Below are 12,054 nucleotides of genomic sequence, written 5' to 3' on the forward strand. Positions count from 1 at the left end.
TCTCGCACGCTCGATGAGCCACGCAGAAATTAGGAATGTGAATGCCAGTCTCTTGCATGCATTCGAAATCGAAAAAGATGAAATTGCCTTTCTTCTTGTGACCGTCCTCTTTCTCTGGTGGGGGTTGGTATTTTTGCACGTAGCATTCGTGTTGCAGGTCCACGATGTGGTGACAAATGTGACATTTTTTCTTTCCTGAACATACGTGTGTCTTGGTACTGTTGGTACGTAGGCCTTGTCGACACGTAGGGCACAATCGCAGCAGTTGGCAAGCACATTTCTGCTGTGAACCTTGCGTCTTCAGATGTTGTTGGTAACAGGCAGGGCTGACAAACGTGCGCAGACAAGCAGGACAATGTACTCTTTCTTGTCTTTCGCTCAGACAGGGTGGAGAGGCCAAACATCCTGGGCATTTCCATCCGCAATGTTTGTGTTGCTCTCGATTGTTATAGCCATAGACACATTTCTCACAGTAATAACTGTATCCCAGGAATCCAGTGATAGTGGTAATGGTATCGAAATGGTCATCATGATAATAGACATGAATGTATTTTCCGTCCTTAAAGTCTTTCTCTCGAAACAACAGAGGTCCGCGCATTTCTTGAGGGTGCACTTTCAAGATGTAGAGTGGAGCTAGGACATCTTGCAGTTTCTGCATCTCAGGAATGCCACAGGGTGTGTCTTTGGACAGTCCGGCTTGTTGTAACAGGAGTTCTGCTTCGTTTCGTTGTTTGGCTCGGTCGGATCGTTGAATAGTTTTCCAGTCTCTTTTCCATTCTACCGTGTCGTTCTTGTTGGCATAGGTTCGTCCCACAACTATGGCTCGGGCTAAACACATCTGGTCTTGAGAATTGTGAATTTGGACGAGACTCTTTTTGGTGTTGCGAAGGTCGTTCACCAATAACACCTTATTGCGTTGTCCGGTCCCTTGAGGAGGAGAGACGTAGGCCATTTTCAGTGTGGCTTTTCCATCGGTGATGTCAAACTGGTCGTTAGATTGTTGTACGTGTTGAATCTTGTCCATGACTTTGGAAGGGGTTAGTTCTGCGGGTCTGCTAAACTCGATCCAAACAGGGGATTTCAAGATGTCGTGATCTATGGATAGTGTCAAGCGATCGTCTTCTTTGGGTTGACATTGTCGCTTGAGTGCGGTGAGCAAAGAATCCCACATCTTGGTGATAAACCCTTCTGCTTTCTCCAATGGTACGTCGGACTTGAAATCTTTAAACTTCACCGTGTAGGTGTAAGCCGTGGTTCTAAATTTTCTAGAGGAGCGCTTTTCTGTCTCTCGAATGGAATAGTACTTTTCAGGGTTGACTAAGGGTGGTGAACTTTGTTTAGAGGGTTCGGATTCTGGTTCACTCATGTCCTCTTCAAAATCACTGGCATGAATTTGTGCCAAGACTTCAGCTCTGGTACGAGGCGATAGATCACGTTTGTGCCTCTTACTTTCTTCTTCTTTCTTCTCGAATGAATAGGATCGTTTCATCTTGAGTGCAAAACGTCAAATGACTCAAGTTTAAACACCATAGACTAATTTATAGTCATGGCAAACCAGCGTATATAAAAAGGGTGTGTGTCTTGTCCTTTCACTATTCATTTCACTCTCAAACCGAGCACAACGATGGAAGAGACTACCCAGATTGGACGTTTCATCAGAGCTTTGCGAGGGGTCATTAGAAAATTCTCTTCAGACCAGCCGACGGACTACTCTCCTTCCTTTCGAGATAAAAGTCAAGATACTTGCTATATCTGTCAGAAGAAAGGGCATTGGTCTTCAGTGTCCAGACCGTCAAAAAAGAACAAAAACAGGGGCTAGAAAAGACAAAAGTCAAGATACCTGTTATTATTGTCAAGAAAAAGGACATTGGTCTCCAGATTGCCCAAAAAAGAAACAAGAGGAGTCGGAAGAAAAGAGAGATTCTTCAGAAGAAGAGAGAGATTCTTCAGAGGAAGAAAGCAGCCAGGTGAAGAAAAAGAAACAGGAGAAGAAAAGAAGAAGGGAAGAAAGTGAGGAGGAAGAGGAGGAAAAGACTGTGACGGTGAAGAAATTGAAAAAAAAAAGAGAGAGTAAAAAAAAAAGAAACAGAAGAGGTGAATGTAATTTATAAAGTGTTCTGTTGTGAATTGTGAATTGGATTGTAACTATGGAGAAAAGAATACATTAATTATATAAGGTAAGTGTCTTTGAGTTTTGATTTTAAATAAGAAGCTACACTCACGCACTCATACACAGACATGTACTATAAGGGTAAAATGGTTTTTTTTTGTTGATTTTTGAGCTATTGGCAAATTGAAAGGCTATCTCTTTTCGAGAGAAGTGGGTGGCCCTGAAAAGGGCCTTTTTTGGTGTAGGGGTGAGTTTAAGCAATCAACTTTAACTGCCTTAAGCCTTTGCCACGGCCGAGGCCTACTTCTGATGATGATGATTGGGTTGAAATCACTAAGGGTGGTACGGCAGGTTTAGTCGTATTCTCTTCGGTCTTGATAAAGAAGTCTGATACATTTGTTTCAGACTTCTTAACTCCGCTAAAATGTCCAACAGTACCGTGACCGTTTGATTTTCACCCTCTTGTTTCTTTGCTGTTACTTCTTCTTGTTGTTGTTTTTTTCTTACCTCTTCTTGTTGCTGCACACAGGCGCTAGCGAATCTATATAGACCACGTGACGTCACAGACTACTCTCTTCGGATTGGATGCGGGCTGACTGAATTTTGTCACGCGTGTTTGGATTGGTCAATGAACTCAATCCGTTTCAATCCTTCCTCTCCCTATATATAAGCGCAGTTCATTGCATTGATTCACCTGTTCTCGGAGCCTCACGATGTGGACCACAGTTGAATCATCCACCCTTGTGTCTTCAATGATGTTTAGGACGCGGACATACCCAAGTGGACTGTTGTTGATAGGACAGATACTAGTCTATGGATGAAAGAGTTTACATAGAAAGACAAGGATGCCTCAAGAGGGTACTTGTGTATGGACCTGCAGTTAGAAAGAGTTTAAGAAGAAGATGTGACAGACGCCATCTATGTTAATATTAACATTAACATAAAACCAAAGGCCCTTTTCAGGGCCACCCACATTTCTCGAAAAGAGATAGCCTTTCGATTGCCTACCCCTTTTTTAATTTTTTTTTTTTTTAAAAATCCCATGTTCAATTCCCTTTGTCCCTATGGTAGTTTTTTTTTTTTTTTCTAACACGTTCAATTCCCCTTTGTCCCTAAACAAACCCAAACTCTATTCCCATGTTCAATTCCCCTTGTCCCTAGACAGACCCAAACTCTATTCCCCATGTTCAATTGCCTTTGTCCCTAGAATCGATATTTTTTTTCCATTGTTCGAATGCCTTTGTCGCTAAAATGGATATTTCCTTTTTTTTCTTTCTCCAATGTTAAATTCCATTGTCGCTAATCTTACCCAGGGTTTTTTGCCCATGTTAAATTTCCATTGTCGCTAATCTTACCCAGGGTGGTTAATGTTAAACTTCCATTGTCGCTAATCTTACCCAGGGGGTGTTTTTAATGTTAATTCCCATTGTCGCTAATCTCACCCCATTCACTACTGACTGACCTAATATATGTCGTTCAACAACCGCAGCAAATTATAAAGTGTGCACATTATTTTCATATCCACGCATGTTAATTACTTCATCTATGTTTGGGCTGTACAATCATGATTGCGATTTAATTGCGAAAACTTTCATGTAATGTTCTCTGCAGTAAACATTCGTTCAACTTTATAGATTAAATGTGGTGTTCGTGCCAGTAAGAGCGCTACTGGCTTTCTTGGGGCCATGACAATAAGCCCAGACTTTTGGATGGGCATAAAGGTAAGTAATTACTGCTATCGATTGAGCAAATACAGCAATAACAATCATTTTGACTAATACAAGACTGAAAGAGAGAAATAATATAACTCAGGTTTATTCTTTGTACATTATTGTAAAGTCACGGATTTAATTACTTTTGTTAAAGCAGATATCGGCATTCTGTTTATGTGCATTTTATTGATTGTTAGGATTGATATCAAATGTACTTTAATCACACACACACTCATACATACACACACACACACACACACACATATGTATATATATATATATATATATATATATATATATATATATATATATATATATATATATATATATATATATATATATATATATATATATATATATATAACGACTATATTGTCTTAAAATAAGTCATAGAAAAGAGAAGCGCTATAAGCTCTCCAAACTTCAACAAATAATTTATTTCACTAGAAAACAAACTTATCGTGGTGCTCATTAACTCCAAAATAATCCTAAAATCTCTAACACCAGTCTTAATAACATTTAAATGCTGAAAGTGTTGATGTGCATGAAGTGGCCTATGGCATAGTAATGTGCCATCTGTCTTGTGTTGAATCGCTATGAAACAATCCAAAAACATAATAATTGAGCACTTTGTATTTTCAGGGAAGAATTACTTTAATTAAATAATTTGAATAAATAAATTCCAGCCCACATTATATACTAGACACAAAAATGATACAATTGATTCTGCTTTTGTCTTACAGCTAGAATAAATATTTCTTTAGCAAGCAGGATTATATAAAAAATTATAACATAAAATAATCGGAATATGGGCCAAAGGTGCATTTCTAGAAAAAACTCTAAGTTATAATTAGAAGGTCTGTTACTATATTTATAATAAAGAACATGGTAAACACAATGTCATTTCTTCTATTGGTAATGATCCTAATATTAAACATGTACCGATATAAAGAATATTAGCCACGCATTAGTTGTCATCATTACCATAAGTCATTCTTGTTGTTATTATTAGCACGATTGCTGTTATTGTTAGTAGTGGTAGTGGTAGTAGTAGTAGTAGTATTGTCGTTTGTAGAATATAATGTTAGTGTTCATGCAAACTATTAGAGACAATAAGGAAAATAGCACTTTATTTTGAATAAAACCAGTATTACACATTCGTCCGATTTAACATATGTGACATGACGAATCACAAAGTACCGAATATCCTAGAATGTCATGTTTATTGTAATATCAATCTGATCACAATGCATAAGAATCCATACAACTGTTCTATAATAAATCCGAAGAATCTTTTCTTTTTATATTGTGCCTATTTACAATTTGCATTATAAATAGTTTGAAGGAACGTTGATATTATCTCTCCAGAAAATATTCTAAGCTGCCTTTATTTATTTTAAATTCAGATACTTACACCTTCTATCAGAATCATGCAGGGAAGTGTTGGTGTGGTACAGGTACAATCTACAGTACCTTTTGGGTGCGGAGATTCGTCCACTGTGCACAGCCTTGAGTGTGGTTTGGCGATTCATATGTCGGACGCACTTGATTCATACAACTGCTCAGGAAGTAGCATTTCAGTTGTTGGTAGCAATAACTGCGGGACAAGTATTCGCGGATATTCCTTCAATGACATTAACACTGGCATATTCCACACAGGCCTAGCAAATATCACCATAACCACACAGGATAGCAATGACTTTAATGTTGACAGAAATGTGTTTGTTCTCTCTTTGATGACAGAAGAAAGTGGCACAACAAATCGAATCATGCAAAACAATTACATAGGAGATATAACGGTAGGTTGAAATAAAAACAACTGAAAACGAAAAGAAAAGATAATACTCAAGTTATATTTAACTCTTTAATAGCAGGTAGTTGATGGCTAAAACAGTGAATCGTTGCTGTAATTTGAGTATAAAAGGGAATTCTTCTGCCTCCCTCCTAACGAAATATAGCATACTCGTTCACCTTCGATTTTTAAAGAGCTGTTTTTAAGCAAAAGTATATTACTTGTATGGAGAACCTCACTTCGAGTCAGTCAGATCAGAATCATAAAAAAATGTTATCATCAGCTCTTAATATTAGATATCAGTGCATTAGAAATGCACCCGTGGTGAAAGCAAGAAAGACTCGTATTACAGTCCAGAGAGACATATGATGAAGGACACAAGGAAACGTCAGTGTAGATTAAATTTGTCGGCGTAATTAGTTTTGTTGCTTGCATGTTTTATTGTTTACGTCAAAATTCGATGCATTTTAGGAGGAGACCTTTTATAAGGCCTCAATATAATTCTGTAAAAACTTACAGTAGGAAACGACAAACGTTACAGGTATTAAGTTGCAGAAAGGCTAAGAATAAATACACGTCCACACTACCAACAAACATTACGGCTCAATCAACCGTTTTGGGAAGTGAACAATTTAGTGTCTATGTCGTTTACAACAACGTAATCATGTTTCGAACATATCAATTTGTGTTTAATACTTGTCAGAAAAACGTAAGAAGATAAAGGCCTTGCTGTAGTCCATTTCAAAACAAAAATAGCATACTGAAATAAATGTATCGCAATATATTCGTTCCATAAGAATATTTTTAAACGGTTTCGCTTAACCCTATGCCATTCACTTAATTAGAAACACAGGTGACCTTATTATCGGACAGAATGACCAGAAGAAATGTAAGTTTGCTACGTTGTTTCCAGTGCTGTAAATAGACCAGCGGAAAATTGATATCCTTTACAATGTAAATGTTTCTGTTTGACATCTGTAGCGGAGATGGTTTCCTTTGAGTCGTATACAGTCAAGTTTTAACAAAAGGGTAAGCTTTTTCTCACTACCATTGCTGGCAGCTTTATGCATTGTACTATCAAGAAACGTAGCGTGAATCAAACAAGAGCATAATCCATGGCAATTGAAAGTCGGACATAGTGGCCTGTGTTTTCTTTAAACAAAATGTCTTGTTGACAATTTAAGCTTAGTGTCAAAAGTTATTAATACTTTGTCAGCTTTCGTCATTGCATGTAAACTATCTTTAAATGGAATTTGCGTTTTACAAGATTTATAAATTCATTTTCAAACATAGATCCCTATACTCAGTATAATGAAGTACTGTCCGTCTATTTTTCATGAATATCATTAAGGTCACATCTACCATTTGCATATAGATTGTAAAGATTCGATCGGAAATGAATTGACGCAAAGTCATTGTTTTCCTGCATATCATAACTGTAAACAGTGGTCACAAAGGCTAGACCAACTAAATGTGCCATATTATCCTACAACCTCAACAGTTATATAGTTTTCTTGACAGCTGTTTCGAGTACTACAAGTGGAAGATTCTCATTTAAAACTGCATCCTGGCTTAAAACAACTTTCACATAGTGAATGCTCGCTTACCTTCAACCTTGGCAGTAATTTAAAGACAGACGAAGCCGAGAAAAATGCCGAAAATAGTATCTACATTTTTATGTTAAAAATCAATACACTGGAGTGTAGAATCTAAACGTGTGAAGTTAAGAGACGGAAAGACTGTGTGAGTACAAAATGTTAATTAGTGTAAAGGATCATGCGAAAAACATTGCTAAAAATCCTTAGAAATTAGTATATGAAATGAGCCCTACTTCCGAAGCATTCGTAATTTAATAATATTAATTAATTAATCCTATTTGTGTTTTTTTTTATATTTATATTTGTAAGAGCTGTTTACATTGATAATGTTGAATATTACTTTCTATCAATTACATTTTCTTATATGTTTGATCTGACCATACTATTCGCTGAATAATGTATAATATGCGAGTCACAGGTAGGTCAGTATGACAGTGAATACCTACAAATAAAAATTTTGATCATTTTGTTACCCCACCCATAAAGAAGAAAAATAAATGAAATGTTCTAAAATTAACAACATTTACAGCTCTTATAGCTGGGTGTTTTATTTACCCTCCTCTCCATAGTCTTACTTTCTGCGAGACAGAAAGTGTCAATTATTTAGGGGATGTGCTAATCATTAGCAAAATATTTAATTGTGTCCGATTCATTTTCCTATATTTATTTTCTAATAATCCAAAAAAGTGTATGAGCAATATATTTTTCTAGATAGCATTTAACAACCTAATTAATTGCTTTCTTTATTTCTTCTCCACAAATGTTAGACAGTTCAAAGAATGCATGTGCCGTTAGCAGCGCTTTTGGACAATGTCAAGTGCCATTCTTCTCATACATTTCGAGTGTTCTTGGAGGCTCATTATATACATACATATATAGTTTTTTGTCGTTATATTGTCAAATTACCACTTTCAGGACTTATATCTATACTTCATCTTAAATTAATCATAGCATGTAGAATGTAATTAAAGCATTATTACGAAGTTACATATCAAATGAATAAAGTACATTTATAAGCATTAAGATCTTTACGAATTTACTATAACCAAACTATGTAATGTAAGTCTCGGCACGTCCATTGCTATTAAAATCCTAAAAAATAATTCTTTACACGCTGACAGTAAGGTCATAAGACCCTTTATACACGCTGACAGTAAGGTCATAAGACCCTTTATACACGCTGACAGTAAGGTCATAAGACCCTTTGTACACGCTGACAGTAAGGTCATAAGACCCTTTGTACACGCTGACAGTAAGGTCATAAGACCCTTTATACACGCTGACAGTAAGGTCATAAGACCCTTTATACACGCTGACAGTAAGGTCATAAGACCCTTTATACACGCTGACAGTAAGGTCATAAGACCCTTTATACACGCTGACAGTAAGGTCATAAGACCCTTTATACACGCTGACAGTAAGGTCATAAGACCCTTTATACACGCTGACAGTAAGGTCATAAGACCCTTTATACACGCTGACAGTAAGGTCATAAGACCCTTTATACACGCTGACAGTAAGGTCATAAGACCCTTTGTACATTCGGACAGTAAGGTCATAAGACCCTTTATACACGCTGACAGTAAGGTCATAAGACCCTTTGTACATTCGGACAGTAAGGTCATAAGACCCTTTATACACGCTGACAGTAAGGTCATAAGACCCTTTATACACGCTGACAGTAAGGTCATAAGACCCTTTATACACGCTGACAGTAAGGTCATAAGACCCTTTATACACGCTGACAGTAAGGTCATAAGACCCTTTGTACATTCGGACAGTAAGGTCATAAGACCCTTTATACACGCTGACAGTAAGGTCATAAGACCCTTTATACACGCTGACAGTAAGGTCATAAGACCCTTTATACACGCTGACAGTAAGGTCATAAGACCCTTTATACACGCTGACAGTAAGGTCATAAGACCCTTTATACACGCTGACAGTAAGGTCATAAGACCCTTTATACACGCTGACAGTAAGGTCATAAGACCCTTTATACACGCTGACAGCAAGGTCATAAGACCCTTTATACACGCTGACAGTAAGGTCATAAGACCCTTTATACACGCTGACAGTAAGGTCATAAGACCCTTTATACACGCTGACAGTAAGGTCATAAGACCCTTTATACATTCGGACAACATGATTCCGTAACTAAAATTATTTTTGGCATTATATCACCAAATGATTAAGCTTGACCTTTTGCGTCATGATATCAAGACATTTTCAAAGTTTTGGTTAGACATCAAAGTGTTTAATGTAACTAGTTGTGCATGTTAAGTCACAAAACGCAAACGAATAAACACTTCCAGCATTTAAAAATGGCATGCTTGACATGCAAGTCCAATCATTCTGTATGAATAATGAGGTTTAGTTTTAAGATCGTATTTAAAATATATTCCATTGATGGTGTTATTGAAGTGCATACTGATGTGCTTCCATGTACACCATACCCAAAATGCTATATGTCTACTCGATGGAATGAACATGGAAAAACCTATGTTAAGTTTCTAACGTATATAATTCTGCAAATACTCCCCATACGACTAATTAAGTTTACAATGGACAAACTAAGTTTCACATAAATCTAATACCACTTAAATAAAACTGACAGATGCATACTAATTTTTTTGTACAGGTGCAAGTCGTAGCTGAAGCTAGTTGGGTGCGAAAAACTTGTTATTCGCATTTAGATCCCCATATGATGACATTTGATCAAAGGTAAGTGTGAATGACTTGGCCAGAAATTATTTAGCATTTTGGTTCGCATCAGATAGATGGATAAATCGGATTATCAACACACAATTGATAAATAGTTACGCTTATAAAGTGTGAGGTTAATTAATGATATGCGAACTGGTTGTCTAATTAATTGTTTGTTATTCGTTGAGTAATAAATGAAAATGTTATTTGATGCATAAGTGTTTCGCTCAGTTTTAATTAATTCCAAATTTTTCTTTGTAGTTTTGTATGATGATATACATGTGTTTCCTTATTTTTAAATGCAAGTGAAATATTTGGATCAATAAGAATTTTGTTTATAAATCATCCTGTGGAAAAACAAACTCAGCATTCAGTTATCTCCTACATTTTCCTGAAAGTCCGCCAATACCTCATCCTGGAATTATATTTGTAAAGTACCAAGCTGAGAAAAAGGTATAAGATATAACAGGTGCTTGGCATTCAATGCTTCTGCTCTATAAAGAAAATATTTTTTCCTTAGAAATGAAGCTGTAAATGATTTGAATCCATATGTTAACACGTAATTCCCAATAATGCGATATTGGGGTTTGAGATATATTTTTCCAATATTGGGTTAACCAGCAATATTACCCCGTGACAAACGCACCTGTGCAGCGATAAATACCCGTGGGCTAAAAACCAACGGGTCCGATGTAGAGTAGCTCAATATGATCTCCCGTCGTTGGCATTGCGCGAGAAAACTCAATAGGCGCCTCTGATAAGTTTAGTACTGATATAGGAAACAGAGTAATGTAAAAAAACAGTCAATCCTGCTTGCAAATAATATCAGCTGTTCGTTGAATCACGCTCACGGAAAATTAAATTATTTTGTTCACTGAGGAAACGTCGACCAAAGATTGAGATGCACACAACATGAAAGTCGAATAAAAAAAATGAGCTGTCAGTGTGAATAACGGATCCTAGCGACACGCATAGTTCCTTGAGAAGATGCCTCTGAAATTGCCAGGATGTCATGTGACACCCTAGGGCTCATTCCTGGATGCAGATTTATAATGCGTTAATGGACAATAATTAAATCACGTTTCTTGACTCGAAGAATTTAGTGTGTAACAGCTTAATACAGCAGCGTGTCGTTAATTATGAAAGAAATGCTAACGACAAGTACAGCATTTGCGGCGACAGTTTTGTGGAAGAATATTACATTAAACAATCGCATAGAGTAATATATAATCGGAAACTATAGTGTTTGACAAGCTCAGCATCTTGAAAGAATTCACGTCCCTAGCCGATGTGAGATGTAAATTGCTCGCTCAGTGATGTGTTTGTTCTGGCACAGAAATCACTGTTTAGCCTGCAAGAATCATATCTTTTTGTCATTATGGCTCAAGTATACTGTAATATTATTCAAATACTTATTTGAAACACTTTAATAAATTAACCATGTTGGCTGAAAACCCTTTCGAGCAAGCACGACGGAAACTCCCCGAAGAATATAGCAAAGCTCAGCAAGCTTTGTATGATGTAGGAAAGCAAAAGTCAATAAGTTGACAATATATAATTAGACGCAGCGATCGAGAGCCGTTGACGACCTTGAAGACAGTTTCACACTCAGTGAAGGCAGTGAAATAATCAAGCAAGACAGCGATGACAGTGGCGACGGCGGAGATATTAACGAGGGCGAAGAGAGAGAAAATCTACATGATTATCGTTCAGCACAAATTTATGAGAGATATTTACAGCATTCAATTTAGTGAAACATCACTAAGGTACGATATTTCTAATCACAGTTGATCATGGACGCCATATACAATATCATGATTTCTATAACAGAAAATAGATTTATAGACAAAGATACAGAAGATATGGAGTCAATCTGCAAGCAGTGCAAGACGTTTGAAAGCATCGGATATCTTTGTACAAGAGATTGTCATTTACGATTTGGTGAAATACTTTAAATACTTTATTCTGGCCAGCATGCAGTGTTTTGTCCAAATGCCAGCTTCAAGAAAACTCTCTTTGAGAAAGAAAAATCTATTACATGGTTATTCTCGTTTTCGGCCCCCTGTTTGAATCATTTGTTTAGCAGACAATGTCTCGATTTTTTAAATTACCATCACAGGTGAAAGGTGTTTACGG

General features: G+C 36.7%; 1 protein-coding gene across 1 annotated transcript in view; it reads left to right on the forward strand.

Annotated features, from left to right (window-relative positions):
* Positions 1-12,054, forward strand: part of LOC149800386 (von Willebrand factor D and EGF domain-containing protein-like) — a 121,664-nt gene that overhangs the window by 73,618 nt on the left and 35,992 nt on the right. The window contains exons 8-10 of the mRNA XM_089958411.1: positions 3,745-3,831; positions 5,229-5,621; positions 9,854-9,936. Coding sequence (XP_089814537.1) covers positions 3,745-3,831; positions 5,229-5,621; positions 9,854-9,936 — 563 coding nt within the window. The remainder of the gene's footprint in view (positions 1-3,744; positions 3,832-5,228; positions 5,622-9,853; positions 9,937-12,054) is intronic.

The sequence above is a fragment of the Sinohyriopsis cumingii genome, chromosome 5 (assembly GCF_028554795.1).
Source record: "Sinohyriopsis cumingii isolate HCF-2022 chromosome 5, ASM2855479v2, whole genome shotgun sequence".
Taxonomy (NCBI): domain Eukaryota; kingdom Metazoa; phylum Mollusca; class Bivalvia; order Unionida; family Unionidae; genus Sinohyriopsis; species Sinohyriopsis cumingii.